At 40.0% G+C, this 15273-nt stretch overlaps 1 protein-coding gene across 1 annotated transcript in view; it reads right to left on the bottom strand.

Moving 5' to 3' along the window:
* The window catches only part of CCDC77 (coiled-coil domain containing 77), a 32058-nt gene extending 24593 nt beyond the window's left edge, over window positions 1-7465 (bottom strand). Inside the window, exons 1-3 of the mRNA XM_041735360.1 lie at window positions 7394-7465; window positions 3675-3729; window positions 587-640 (exon numbers count right to left, since the gene is read on the bottom strand). Coding sequence (XP_041591294.1) covers window positions 587-624 — 38 coding nt within the window. The 5' untranslated portion in view covers window positions 625-640; window positions 3675-3729; window positions 7394-7465. The remainder of the gene's footprint in view (window positions 1-586; window positions 641-3674; window positions 3730-7393) is intronic.
* Between the last annotated feature and the right edge of the window lie 7808 nt (window positions 7466-15273).

Here is a 15273-nt window from a genome sequence, read left to right on the forward strand (position 1 = left end):
GTCTTTCTTCCAGTGGATAGTCTTTCCTCCTTTATCGCATATTAGTTGACCATAAAGTTGAGGGTCCACTTCTAGATTCTCTATTCTGTTCCATTGATCTATGTGTCTGGTTTTTTTTTTTTTTTTTACTTTTTTTTTATGTGTCTGTTTTTGTGCCAGTACCACACCGTCTTGATTTATGTACTAGTTTTAAATCTAAATTCCACATAATAAGAATAGAAAAATGAGGTCTAATATAGTTCAAGTCCAGGGTTTGGAAACATACTTCTAAAACCTTCCTAAAAAAAATAAATAAATAAAAACTTTCTAGTGGGATGCCTGGGTTGCTCAATGGTTAAGCAGCTGCCTTTGGCTCAAGTTATGATCCCGGGGTCCTGGGATCGAGTCCCACATTGGGATCCCTGCAGGGAGCCGGCTTCTCCCTCTGCCGATGTCTCTGCCTCTCTTTCTGTGTCTTTCATGAATAAATAAAATCTTTAAAAATAATAAAATAAAATAAAACCTTCCTAGTTCCTAAGCTAACTCGTACTTAACAGCAACAGAAGTCGTTATTCTTCAACAACTTGAATATAAGCAAATGTCTTACCTTCTGCAGACAGGGGTACGCACTGGGGTAAAATTCATGCTGTCCTTTTCACACCTGTCAAATACACAAAAATTCAGAATGAGGGGTCAGGAACAGGCAAAAAACAGTACAGGACAGGATACACAGACTAGTTTTCTTTCCACCATCACCAGATGTACATTTTGGTGAGAAAGTGATGCTCTAAAACGCAGGAGTCTTTACAGTACTTCCAAATCATGAAAATCTATGACTTTTCAATTTTTATAAGGCATTCATCATTACTATTTTTATATAAAACCCTAATGGCATCTGATGTTTGGATGAATATGCACACACAGAAGAAAAGCCTCCTTAACATGAAAGTTCTCTGCAACAAGGCAAAACTATTTTACAATCCTTTGGCTGAAACTGGAGGAAGATGAAGAAAAGTTTCTAACAAGTAAATGACAGCAAATGAAAATTAAGGTAGAGGGCCAATTATGCTAAATTTAAATTAAATACAAAGCCACGGACATTTTACCTTTATTTAGTGTACTTTACCTATTGTTTCATCTTAGAGAAAGGAAAAATTACTTACAAACTTTATAATTTATAAGGTCCACTTAACAATTTCTATTCCAATTGCTAACATAGAGCTTGGGTTCCTCTACTTGAATAATCTTATCACAAAAATTTTCATGAAGATAACCCCACAGTCAGGGAGGGAATAGGTGAGAAAGGGAGAAGTGGAAAGGGGGAAAGAAAAGAAGAAGGGGAGAAACAAGGAAGGAGAGGGGGAGGGACAGAAGGGAAACTTTATTAGCTTTAGGGAAAGCTGGCTTATCAAGCATGCTGCCAAGCCATTCTGAGTTTAAGCATGATAAGGTACTATTAAAAGCATGCTCTTTTAATTGGTTTTAATTTGTTTGTAATCTTCAGTCCTTTGGAGAATTTTGTGAACAAGAGTGAAAAGAGAAAAACATTCTTGTTAATTCTATATACCATTTCCCCCACTCAGAATCCGAGAGTGCCTCTGTTGAAACCTTTCATCATTTGGCTTCTAGGATACCACGTGTTCCTGCTCTTCTTTTTTCCTCACTGATCATTAATTTTCAGTCACTGCTAGTTCTTCCTCCTCTTTATCTATACTTATAGCCTTGGTGACTGCATAAAGTGTCTGTTTTAGTTAGGGACGCCTAGGTGGCTCAGTGGTTGATGGTCTGCTTTCAGCTCAGGTCACGATCCTGGGATCCAGTCTCACAGCAGGCTCCCTGATCAGCAGGGAGTCTGCTTCTTCCTCTCTTTCTGCCCCACCCCCCTAGTCTTGTTCCCTCTCTCCCTAATAAATAAAAATCTTAAAAAGAAAAATAAAGTATCAGTCTTAATTAAACATCTCGTACACTCTAATGGTTTTCAAAGTCCTACTTCCAATGCTAACCCTGCCCTCCACTCCACTCATACCTCTCTCATTGCCTTTCCATATCTCCACTTGGATATTTTATAGGTCCCTCAAGCCTAACAAGTCCAAAACCAAGTTCCTGATAAATACCTACCACGAAAACCTGTTCTTCTCTCAGAATTCTACATTCCAGTAATTACTACCTCAATCTTGCCAGTTTATGAGCAAAAAAACTTAGCTGGAGAAACTTTACTCTTCTTACATGCTATACTCAATCTGTGAGCAAAGCCTATTGGCTCTACCATCAAAATACCTAGAATCTGACAATTATTCATGCCAATACTTCCCTAGTCCAACCCACTATAATATCTTGCTTGGAAGACTAGGATAGCCTCTTTAACTGGTCTTTTTGCTTCTAATCTCAAGTCCAAGCCCTGCAGTCTACCTTCAACCAGCAGTTAGAGTGATTATTTATTTATTTATTTATTTAAGGATTGTATTTATTTATTTGAGAGAGAGCTAGCAAGAGAGAACATGAGCGGGGGGGCGGGGGGAGAGGGAAAAGAAGGCTCCCCACTGAGCAGGAAGCCCACTGTGGGGTTGAAGGCAGACGCTTAACCTAATGAGCCACCCAGGCACCCCTAGAGGGATTATTTAAAATGTTAAGTTAAGGGTAGCCCAGGTGGCTCAGCGGTTTAGTACTGCCTTCAGCCCAGGGCATGATTCTGGAGACCTGGGATCGAGTCCCATGTCCAGCCCCCTGCATGGAGCCTGCTTCTCCCTCTGTCTGTGTCTCTGCCCCCGCCCCCGTCTCTCTCATAAATAAGTAAAATCTTTAAAAAATAAATAATAAAATGTTAAGTCAAAACACAAAAATCCTCTGCTCAAAAGCCTCTGAGCCAATGTCTTTAAAATGGCTTCCAAGGTCCTACATGATCCAGCTACCCCAGGACCTCTGTGACTCCACCTAAGACTCTCCCACTGCTCACTGCTCCAGCATTGGCCTCTGCTGTTCCTTAAACATACCAGACAAACTTTTACTTCAGATTTCAAACTTCTACTTTATTTATGATGTTCTTTTCCCATTTATCTATGTATGGCTTGCTCCCTCTCCTTGAGGGTTCTAATGTTACCTTCTTAATGAAGTCTTCCCTGACCATCTGGTATTCCCTTACCCACCTTCTCTGCTTTTATCACCCTCTGATGTATTTTATTTATTAACTCCCCACACTGGAACATGGAACCGCACTAAGTGCAGGCATTTTTTTAACCTATTGCTTTCACTGATATATCCCCGGTGACTACAAATAGTGCCTGGTTCAGTAGATGTTCAATCAATTTTTTAAAAAATCCTCAATATGGGGGATCCCTGGGTGGCTCAGAGGTTTAGCGCCTGCCTTTGGCCGGGGGCGTGATCCTGGAGTCCCGGGATCAAGTCCCGCGTCGGGCTCCCTGCATGGAGCCTGCTTCTCCCCCTCTGCCTGTGTCTCTGCCTGTCTCTCTCAATCTCTATGTCTATCATGAATAAATAAAAAATTTAAAAAAAATCCTCAATATGAAACTGAAAGTCTGCTCAATATCTTTTTCTTTGGCTGATCAGTCTATCCAATTTAGCTAGAAAATCAGTTTCTGCTTCTATCATTCCATTAGCTTTCTTCTGCTGACCAACCCTTCAAATATACCATCTCTTTCTCACGCTCCTTTAAAAAGATTATTCTCCTTCAAACTCACCTCCTTCCACAAAACTTCTTCAAATTGGGCAAATTTGTCCCTTGTGAAAAATAACCTAGAAAATAAAAATAGTAAATTGGGTTGGTATAGTAAGATTACAGGCAATATTTTTTAACAGCTTTATTGAGATATAATCCACATTCCATATAACTCATTCAAAGTATACAATTCAAAGATTTTAGTATATTCAGATATGTGCAACCATTACAACTATAGAACATTTCCATCATTTCAAAAAATCCTATATCCTTTGGCATCACCCCTGTGCTCCACCTCCCCCCAAGCCCTAAGCAATCTGTTTTCTATTTCTATAGATCTTCCTATTTTGGACTTCCATATAAATGAGATTTCATAGTATGTGGTCTTTTATGGCTGGCTATGACAGGTTTCCTTCACTTAGCATGTTTTCAAGGTTCATCCATGTTATACTATGTATTAGTTCTTCATTTCTTTATATGGCCAAGTAACATTTCATTTTATGAGTACAGGTGACATTTTATTTTTTTTTAATTTTTTTAAAAAATTTATTTATGATAGTCACAGAGAGAGAGAGAGAGAGAGGCAGAGACACAGGCAGAGGGAGAAGCAGGCTCCATGCACCGGGAGCCCGATGTGGGATTCGATCCCGGGTCTCCAGGATCGCGCCCTGGGCCAAAGGCAGGCGCCAAACCGCTGCGCCACCCAGGGATCCCTACAGGTGACATTTTAAAGATGAATGTTCTAAACTGCTCTAAAACTATTTAAGAGTAACTTGGGACTTGTTTCAAAATAAGTTTTTGAGTCGTTTTGTTTGTTTTCTTAAGTAACCTCTATGCCCAATGTGGGGCTCAAACTCAAGACCCCAAGATCAAGAACTGCATGCTCAGGACGCTAGCTAGCTCAGTCAGTTGGGCAGCCAACTCTCAGTTTCAGCTCGGGTCATGATCTCAGGGTCCTGGAATTGAGCCCTGTGTTGGACTCCATGCTTAGTAGGCAGCCTGCTTAAAAATTCTCTCTCCCTCCGCCCCTTCCACCACTGGCGTACATGCTATCTCTAATAAATAAATGAATAAATCTTTTAAAATAAAAAGTTGCATGCTCTATCAATTGAGCCAGCCAGGTGCCGCAGAATAACAATAACTCTGGAACTTTAAAAGAGCCTTTCGAACAACCTGTAACCTCTCTTCTTCCTCGTAGTGACTGTCCTCACTCCTCCTATGACTACTGCACATCTACAAAAAGTAGTCTACATTCACATCTCATTTAGTTTTTTAATGTCTCACAATCTGACTTCTCCTACATCTGGAAGGCAGCTATTCTCACCACTATACCAATGCCTACAACATCTGAACTGAAGTTGGTCAGCAGACAACCAAATGAATAAATTCAACTACTTTCTTGGTTTCCCATCCTCCATCCAACAAGTCACTCCTTGATTTGTATGCTTAATTTGATAGTGTTGATCACTTTAAAAAATATTGTAGTTCAGAGCTTGGGCTCTGAAATCAAAACAGACTTGGGTTTGAGTCAAAGCTCTGTCCCTTATTAGCTGTGTGAAAAGGCAAGATATTTCACCTCTCTATACTGCAGTTATTAAAAGATGGAGAGAATAGCATATATCATAAGTAGGTGTAAGGGTTAAAGGAAATAATGAATAAAAGACCTGAGCACAGTTCCTGACACATAAGTGTTCAAATGAAGATTACCATTATTTTTACTGATAATTTTCCTCTCTTGGTTCAAAAAGTTGTCTTCAACTTTTTCTACTTCCTCTACCCATTGGAACATTATTATTTCCACTGCTTTTACGATTACCTCTATTATCTAAAACACTATCTGGCACAGAGTAATGACTACTTACTGAACAAATAAATGACATCTTTCAATATCCTAGCTTGAATTTCCAATTACGGAACCTACATGTTCCATTGGAGCTTAAAATGTCTAACTCAAAAAAAGTCTAACTTAAAACACCACTCAAGGATCCCTGGGTGGCGCAGCGGTTTGGCGCCTGCCTTTGGCCCAGGGCGCGATTCTGGAGACCCGGGATCGAATCCCACATCAGGCTCCCGGCGCATGGAGCCTGCTTCTCCCTCCGCCTGTGTCTCTGCCTCTCTCTCTCTCTCTGTGACTATCATAAATAAATAAAAAATTAAAAAAAAAATTTAAAAAACACCACTCAAGGGATCCCTGGGTGGCGCAGCGGTTTGGCGCCTGCCTTTGTTTGGCCCAGGGCACGATCCTGGAGACCCGGGATCGAATCCCACATTGGGCTCCCGGTGCAGGGAGCCTGCTTCTCCCTCTGCCTGTTTCTCTGCCTCTCTCTCTCTCTGTGACTATCATAAATAAATAAAAAAAAATAAAAAAAAAAAAACCACTCAAGTCACCTAATTTTTAGCCCTTCAAAGCTACTTCAGCATCTTCCAAGCAACCTGGACTTTAAAATTTTAAATTCATCATTCCATACTCCTTCTCTTGACCCTCATCCAATCATATGAAAATCCTGTATCCTATTTGGAAATAACCATGTTAATTCAAGATTTCCCTATCTTCTTACCCACTCTACTACAAGGGCTTAACTATTCTATCTACCCCTTATCTCCCTTGGACCATATTCTTAGAAGTCATAAAATTCATCAGTGGCTCCTGATAGCCTAATGCATTAAATCTAATTAAACCTAGACATCATGAAGTTCTAAGGTCCAAACCTACCTCTCCTAATTTCCCTCTACTCTCCTAAATAAACCCCGGATGCAGATAATTTCTTTCCTCCATGCCCTTGTTGGTGAGCTTCCCCTCAGCTAGAACATAACTCTCTCCACTGTCATAATTTTACTTAGTGGAACCCAGTCAGTACCTGAAAACTCAACACTACCTCCTTCATCTCTTTGCTGAGTTCTTTCCATCCAAATTGATCTACCAAAATGATCTAACTGCAAAAGAACCGCAAATGTAATTCTCTAAAAGTTAACAGGGGCATCCCGGGTGGCTCAGCGGTTTGGCGCCTGCCTTCCGCCGAGGGCGTGATCCTGAAGTCCCTGGATAGAGTCCCAGGTCGGGCTCCCTGCATGGAGCCTGCTTCTCCCTCTGTCTGTGTCTCTCATGAGTAAATAAAATAAAATCTTAAAAAAAAAATAAAAGTTAACAGGCGTTAACAAAGAACAGAGTTCTTTGTTGCTGTCATTTCTCTCATGATAGGTATGTTCCCTGCAGATAAACGGGCTTTATTCATCACCGTATCCCCCAAAAGAACAATGCCTTTGTTTATAGATAAGTTAATGGGTTTCAGGTGGCTTCTTCTATTCCTCTACCTCTGTGATATCTTCGTTTAGGGTTGTTGCTGTTTTAATACAGCCTTACATCTCCTTACAGCATACCTTGATTAGCACTTTGACATTCACTTTATTTACCCCCACAACAACTTTGCTAAGTATTTTTATTATTCCTTAATTCTACAAATAAGGGAACTGAGGGCTTGGACTATCTTGGGATGAGGGAATACTGGAACGCATTTCCAGGACCATCAAATTCTATATTCCTTTTTACATTTCATCCCGTTTGCTGCCTCCCTCATCGCCACGGCTCCCAGGTCCTCCAATACCCCAAAACCTTCTACTTTGTCTATTCTTTCTTCCGGTACCCGCACTGACTTCTCCCTCATTGGGGTTTTGTTTGTTTGTTTTTAGTCCAAGGCCCCATTCCCTAACCCCTGCACCCTAAACCCAAAACTCTATACTCACGCCACACTAAGCCTCCGAGTCAGAGACCCCCAACCGAAAAACAAAACTTAAATCCGGTAGCGTCGCGGCGCCACTGAGCGTGCACGAATCCGTCCAATCGGCCACAAGTTTACATGGCCCTCTGGATGGCGCACCAATAAGAAGGCTATTCACACATTCCCCGCCTTTCCTTGCTTTGCGTCTAACTGCGCAGAGATCGCCGGGAAATGTAGTTTTACTTCCACACCCTGCTTCCGGGAGGAGGATGTAAACCGATTGCAATCCAGCCGGTTCCAGTACAGGCGGTATGGTGTTCGGGGTCAGAAAGCACTAGTTTTGGGCATCCCCAGTTTAAGCTTGCTCAACTGCTTTGTTTTCACGAAAATTAAGCAGAAACGCGATGCATAATTATGGAATGGGTCGCAAGATTACTATGTGTTCCTTGTATCAAGGTGAAGATTATAAGAGAGTTTCTCCTTCAATGACCTGGTGGCCTACAGTCAAGATAGGACCTGTGGTTCAATTTCTACAATCAGAGGATTATGTATATAAATGCTACTATTTTTGTTAGTAGATACTACTTCCTTTTCCTGAAAGATGTGAAAAACTGGCTTTAATCATATTAAACTAATGCAAAACTCAATTGCAGTCTCATTTTCCAGAAGACCAGTAGGGGGAAAGGCACTTCAGTCTCAGAGCTGCAGCTACTGCTATGGAAAAGCTGGGACTTCTCACTGGTGTAACTTGACATCTACGAAGTTTACTTTTTTCTACCTTGTGATTTTTCTCTGTTAATTATGTCAAGATCTTCCCAGACACTTTAAAGAGAGAGAGAGAGAGAGAGATCTTCCCAGACATATGAACTCTGTATTTTTTTTCTCTCTTTTGATCCTTTTTTTTTTTTTTTTTTTAACAAAATCATGGTGATCTTATCTTCGTACTGGCTCTCAAATAGTATATATTCTATAAGATATTCTTCCTTTTTATTTCTACTCTGTGTCTCATTACCTTTCACTTGGGCTACTACAATAGGTTTCTAACTGGTGTTTTTTTCTTTTTCTAATCCATTCTATAAAAGGTGATTCTTTTTTTAAAAGCACACTTTTGGACATGTTGCACTCCTGCTCATAAACTTTTGGTGATTTCCTGAAGAGTAGAGAGTAAGTTCAGATAGTAATATGGCATTCAAATACTGACACAAGCTAACTCTACTTATTTCTATTATATAATAATTAACTGGTTATTTTATGAATGTAGCATGGACTTTCTTTTTGAATCACATCCTTCCTTTTATCTGGATTGGCCCTTGCCATGAATCTTTACCCGTGAAATTCCTACCAAGGTCAACACAAATACTATTTCCTTTATTGGAAGTAATCCCTTCTGGTTTGATGTTCATTAAGCAATTTGTCATTATATTTTTACAATGTAGCTTCTGTTTAAGTGTCATCAATCTTAAGCCCTTCTCTAGCCACTCTATCCTCCCTTACCACCCCTCACTCCCTGCCTTCTCTACTTTTACAAGGTCTTATTGGCACCTAAAATAATTTACATTTATCAGCTTATTCTTATTGTTTTGAATCCCCTCACCACTAGAAAGTAAGCTGTATGCTTTGTTGTTGTTGTTCATGTCATACATCCAGCATCTGGAAGAGTGCCTGGCACATAGCAGATGCTCAAGAGTTGTTGCCAAAGGAATAAATGCGCATATAACATTCCTCCCTACATCTGTTGCCTGTCTTGTTAGATTGCTCTTCTTCCATTCTATGTCAAGATTAATGTATCATCCTTCATTCAAACGTCAAAGGGTTATTCTCAACCCCTCCCTCATTCACAACCACCTAACATCAGATTGATTTTCTTCTTTTTTAAACACTCTGGTGGTAGAGGACCAATTAAGAACAACACTTGAAGATCTGAGAGGCTGCAATGATAATTCATATGAAGGAAAAGGCCTAACTAAACAAGGGAGGCAATAATGGAACTATGAAGAGGAAAATGGAAGATATTTAAAAGTTCCAGTTGACCAGATCCAGGACAGGGAGACTAGCTGACATTTATCAGAATGGGAAATACAAGCAGCACAGGGCTGGCTCAGTCAGTGAAGCATGTGACTGTGACTCACGATCTTGGGGTTGTGAGTTCGAGCCCCATGTTGGACGTGGAGGTTACTTTTTAAAAAATGGGAAATATAAGATGAAGAGTATGTATGGAGGCTATGAGAAGAACAGCCTGGGAAACTCCTAGTTGGTATATTCTCCTGCTCGGGGCCTTTACTTTTCTAGTCAGCTTAGTTCTGTGGCACATAACATTGTTCTTTCCAGTAATCAGACATTGTTTTCTTTGTCCTCCTGCTCTGACAGTGCTGATAATCCCTACACTTCAGATTATTCTTACCATTTGCCTTCCTTCGATGTGTGCTGCTGGAGAACGTTTCACATTTATGGGAGATATCACCGTAAATTTACGGTCTCTCAGGGCACGTAGGTGGCTCAGTTGGTTAAGCTCTGGCTCTTGGTTTCAGCTTAGTTTGTGATCTTGGAATGGTGAGATCAAGCCCCATATTAGGTTCTATGCTCAGTGGGGAGTCTGCTTGAGATTTTCTTGTTATCTCTTATTATTTTTCAACTTCCCATTCTCCTAATGGAGAATAATAAAAAAAAGTTCTTCCTTCTCAGCGCTGAGGCCCGCCCACTCACTACACTTCACTAGCTTGTGAAGACTTTCTTTGGTTCCCCTTCAGTAACTTCCATCTTCCTGTGCCCAGCCTTTCCTCCACAGCCAAGAACCTTGAGTCCACGCTTGCTTCTTTTCTTCACCTCCCATTCACTTCCCAACTACTAGAAAGGGATTTTGACTCCAAATTTATTGAAATTGTCTTATGATCTACTAATTGCTAGATTGATCACTTCTTAAGTTGTCTTATCCCATCCTTTCTGGCATTTTATACTGTTGCTAACTTTCATCTTTTTCTCCAAGTTCTCTTCATTTGACAACTGTTAAAGCACTCTCAAATCACTCTCTCCATTCATTCTTAATGTCACATGCTGGTTTTTCTTTTTAAGGTGAAAGAGCTATTGCCTTCCTGGAAAAATCCACTTTTAACTGGCTCAGCACACATAACTTAAACTTCTGGTTTCTCTTGCTTGTGCAGGAGGAACCATAGGCTTCATAACAATAATACATATGAAAGTAAGAATAAATATAACTAAGAAACATGTATTTGGTATGCTTCCTAACCTCACTTAATGCTGAATTTAAGAAACAATAGCTCTTGTGGCACCTGGATGGCTCAGTTGATTAAACATCTGCCTTTGGCTCAGATCATGATCTTAGGGTCCTGGGATCCTGCATCTGGCTCCCTGCTCAGCAGGGAGTCTGCTTCTTTCTCTCCCTCTGCTACTCCCCTGCTCATGTTCTCCCTCTCAAATAAGTAAGTAAATAAATAAATCTTAAAAAAATAATAATAATGGGGGCAGCCCCGGTGGCGCAGCGGTTTAGCGCCGCCTGCAAGCCCAGGGCATGATCCTGGAGACCTGGGATCAAGTCCCACGTCGGGCTCGCTGCATTGTGCCTGCTTCTCCCTCTGCCTGTGTCTCTGCCTCTCTCTCTAGCTGTGTCTCTATGAATAAATAAATAAAATCTTTAAAAACATAATGGTTCTTGCCCTCTGAGAGATCACAGAAAAACTACAATGCACATACAAACATATTAAAGGAAATATGAGTACTCAAAAAGTATGTGCCTGCCCAGGGAGCCTACACCAGGAAAAAGAAGAAATAACTAGTACCGATGTTTTAATTGTGAAAAGTCACAGGGCAGGGGCGTCTGGGTGGCTCAGTTGTTAAGCATCTACCTTCAGCTCAGGTCATGATCTCATCATGGTCCTGGAATCAAGCCCCTTGTTGGGCTCCCTGCTCAGTGGAGAGTCTGCTTCTCCCTCTTCCTCTCCCTCTATGATCACTCTGGATCTCTCTCTCTCTCAAATAAATAAATAAAATCTTTTATTAAAAAAGAAAAATTAGGGATCCCTGGGTGGCTCAGCAGTTTAGTGCCTGCCTTTGGCCCAGGGTGTGATCCTGGAGTCCCGGGATCGAATCCCACATCAGGCTCCCTTCACGGAGCCTGCTTCTCCCTCTGCCTGTGTCTCTGCCTCTCTCTCTGTGTGTGTCTCTCATGAATGAATGAATGAATGAATAAATAAATAAATAAATAAAATATTTAAAAAAGAAAAAAGAAAAATCACAGGCCAGAGAGAACATAGAAGACTGATGTTTATCATTTCCTTTCCTTTATTATCACTTATATTTGTATTATCATGTGTAGGTTGGTACATAATAGTAAATAAGGTCTGTGTTATCAGTTCTTTATGAAGGCATCTGTGATATAGAAAATTATTGATAAAAATCTTTGAAATCAATTTGAGCTGATCCAAACCAAGTATGAGAATGCTTTACCCAGATTTTTATTTATTTATTTATTTATTTATTTATTTATTTATTTATAAAGATTTTATTTATTTATTCATAGACACAGAGAGAGAGAGAGGCAGAGACACAGGCAGAGGGAGAAGCAGGCTCCATGCAGGGAACCCGATGTGGGACTCAATGTGGGACTGGATTCCGGGTCTCCAGGATCACACCCCAGGCTGCAGGCGGCGCCAAACCGCTGCGCCACTGGGGCTGCCTTTTGTTGTTGTTTTAATTGTTATTGTTGTTTTATTATGGCATTTGGCTTTACTCTTGAGTTCACCCATTTTTTTTAGGGTAGAAATTCTTGGTACATTACTTCACAAATTATGCAAATATTTTGGCAAATCTAAATCTAAATTTAGATTCAAAAGACGGGGATCCCTGGGTGGCGCAGCGGTTTGGCGCCTGCCTTTGGCCCAGCTCGCGATCTTGGAGACCCCGGATCGAATCCCACGTCGGGCTCCCGGTGCATGGAGCCTGCTTCTCTCTCTGCCTGTGTCTCTGACTCTCTCTCTCTCTGTGACTATCATAAATAAATGAAAATTTAAAAAAAAGAAAACAACAAAAGACATGTTTTGCCTAGGGAATAAGTGTCATTCTACACTTACTCCCATTTGGAAAAGAGGATATCAAATTAAATTCCAGAACTAAATCACAATCCAGGAAAGACAGCAAAGGAACTTACAAACTGAAAAATACATTATATTATTTAAAAAGTGTTTTAAGAAACTTCTACCCCCAAACGTGGAGCCCAAACTCACAACCCTGATATCAAGAGTTGCACGCTCTTCCAACTGAGCTAGCCAGGTGGCCCACATCATATTAGCTTTGAGGCAATGTTCTTAGAAGAATATTCATGGTTTTGCAGCTGACTAGAACAGAATAGAATGTGCCCATATTTATTGGTAATCTTGTGCCTTGCCTTATAACAATACTTTATCTGCTGAGTACAAAAGAATAGATGATTAAGAATCCACTAAAAGTCACATAAGTCACATTCAAATAAATAATACAATGTCTCGGGCAAAACAAGCTGTGGGTACTCTGCGGAAAGGTAGACAGACTAAATAAGAGTGTTCAAATAATTTGATTCGAAAGTAGTTGTTGATATATTAATTAAGGGAGGACAATAGAAATAGTTTTTACAGACCTTAATTTTAGGTGCAAATATTTTCATTAATTATCTTGGAGAAGAGATAAAATAAAAACTATCACTTACATGTGAAGAGTATGTCAAGTTTAAGTTCTTTGCAAAAATTGTGGAATTTTAAGGTAATGGTGAAACCCATAATAGAATTTAATTAGTATGCATTGTAGGAGAAGAAATTGTACTTTAGGAGAAGAAAAAGAAAGCATATATAGAAGAGCTTTGGTTAAGAGGCTACATTTATACCAGAATTTTGAACATAGAGACCAACAGATCTTTCATTTAAACATTAAGATATGTAGGAGAAAGTTATAAAAGAAAGGATTAATTCAACAATGAATGGCAGCACTTCATAAGAATTTGTTTTTGTTTTCTAAGTAGGCTCCACACTTCCCATGGGGCTTGCACTCATGACCTTGAGATCAAGAGTTGCTCACACTACTGACTGAGCCAGCCAGGGGCCCTATTTTTTGTTTTTGTTTTTATTTTCATAAGAATTTAGAGATAACACACCAGCATCTAGCCTATATCACTTCTGATGACTCCGGTAGGTAAAGTGATCAAAAAGATTTTTAAATGCAATATTTCAAATGATTATCTCCTTATTAATGTTATGATAAAGGAAGAAGAAATGAAATGTTTTAAATCATAGCTTTTCAACCTTTATTTAGAGTTCATAAAGACTGAATCCCTTCCTTCTACTCTGATTTGTCCTTATGAACTACTTAAGAATCCATCTTTCCAGGGATGCCTGGGTAGCTCAGTGGTTGAGCGTCTTCCTTCCAATCGGGAGTCAGGGCATCATCCTGGGTCAGGGTCCAGGGATGAGTCACACATCAGGTTCCCTGAGGGGAACCTGCTTCTCCCTCTGCCTGTGTCTCTGCCTCTCTCTGTGTCTCTCATGAATGAATAAATAAATAAAATCTTTAAAAAAGAGTCTGTCTTCCCAAACCCCACTTAAAAATGTGTCTTAAGGGGTGCCTGGCTGGCTCATTTGGAAGAGTTGAATTGTTGAACTTGATTGAATTTGATCACAGATCACTAGACACAGAATAAACTATCATTATTTTGAGTTAAATGAATGTAAGGATTTGTTAACTGCACTTCATTTCTTGTAATGTTAAAATGTGTAAGAGAAAAATAAATAAATAAAATGTGTAAGAGAACCTATTTTATGGCACTTTAGAAGAATCTAGTAACATACACAGCATAAAAATGTTAATGGTTAAATATTTCATAAGCAAAGACCTGTTGTTGAGACTTTAGTTCTAACAGGTTATCTCCTTTATTATTATTATTTTTTTAAATATTTTATTTATTTATTCATGAGAGACACAGAGAGAGGCAGAGACACAGGCAGAGGGAGAAGCAGGCTCCATGCAGGGAGCCTGACACGGGACTCCACCCGGGTCTCCAGGATCACACCCTGGGCTGAAGGCGGCGCTAAACTGCTGAGCCACCCAGGCATCCCCATCGCCTTTATTTTTAAACAGGCTCCATAACCAGAGTAGAGCTCAATATGGGGCTCTACATGGGGCTCAAACTCACAATCCTGAGATCAAGACCTGAGCTGAGATCAAGAGTCTTGAAGCTTCAATGACTGAGCCAACCCAGTGCCCCAGGTTATTTACTTTTTTTACTTTCTTCTCTTTTTAAAAGAAGCTCTTGGGCAGCCCGGGTGGCTCAGCGTTTTAGCGCCACCTTCAGTTCAGGGCCTGATCTTGGAGACCCGGGATCAAGTCCCACATCAGGCTTCCTACATGGAGCCTGCTTCTCCCTCTGTCTGTGTCTCTGACTCTCTCTCTCTCTCTCTCTCTCTCTCTCTCTCTGTGTGTGTGTGTTTCTTATGAATAAATGAATAAAATCTTTAAAAAAAGTCTCTTTCAGCTCTTTGTTTATATTAATTCAATGATTAATGATAGAAATAAACCAGTAGTCCCCAAAGTGTTGTCAACAGATTCTTGTTTGTTGCAGGCCCATGTTGGTCCTTGAGATACTTTCTGAAGGTCTTGAAGTCAAAATTATTTTCATAATACTAAGATGCTATTTGCCTTTTTTTACCACTGACATTTGCACTGATGGTGCAAAAGCAATGGTGGGTAAAACTACTGTTTTTTTTATTATGAATCATGGCAGTGACACCAAACTGCACTTGCAACCATTGTCTTCATTACACACACTAGAGGTTTAAATAAAAGCCAGTTTCATTTAAGAATGCCCATTATGAAGCAGTAAAAATATTGGTCTTAATAAATTGTAACTCTTGAACATGTATTTTTAAT

This window comes from Vulpes lagopus, chromosome 21 (assembly GCF_018345385.1).
Source record: "Vulpes lagopus strain Blue_001 chromosome 21, ASM1834538v1, whole genome shotgun sequence".
Classification (NCBI taxonomy): Eukaryota; Metazoa; Chordata; class Mammalia; order Carnivora; family Canidae; genus Vulpes; species Vulpes lagopus.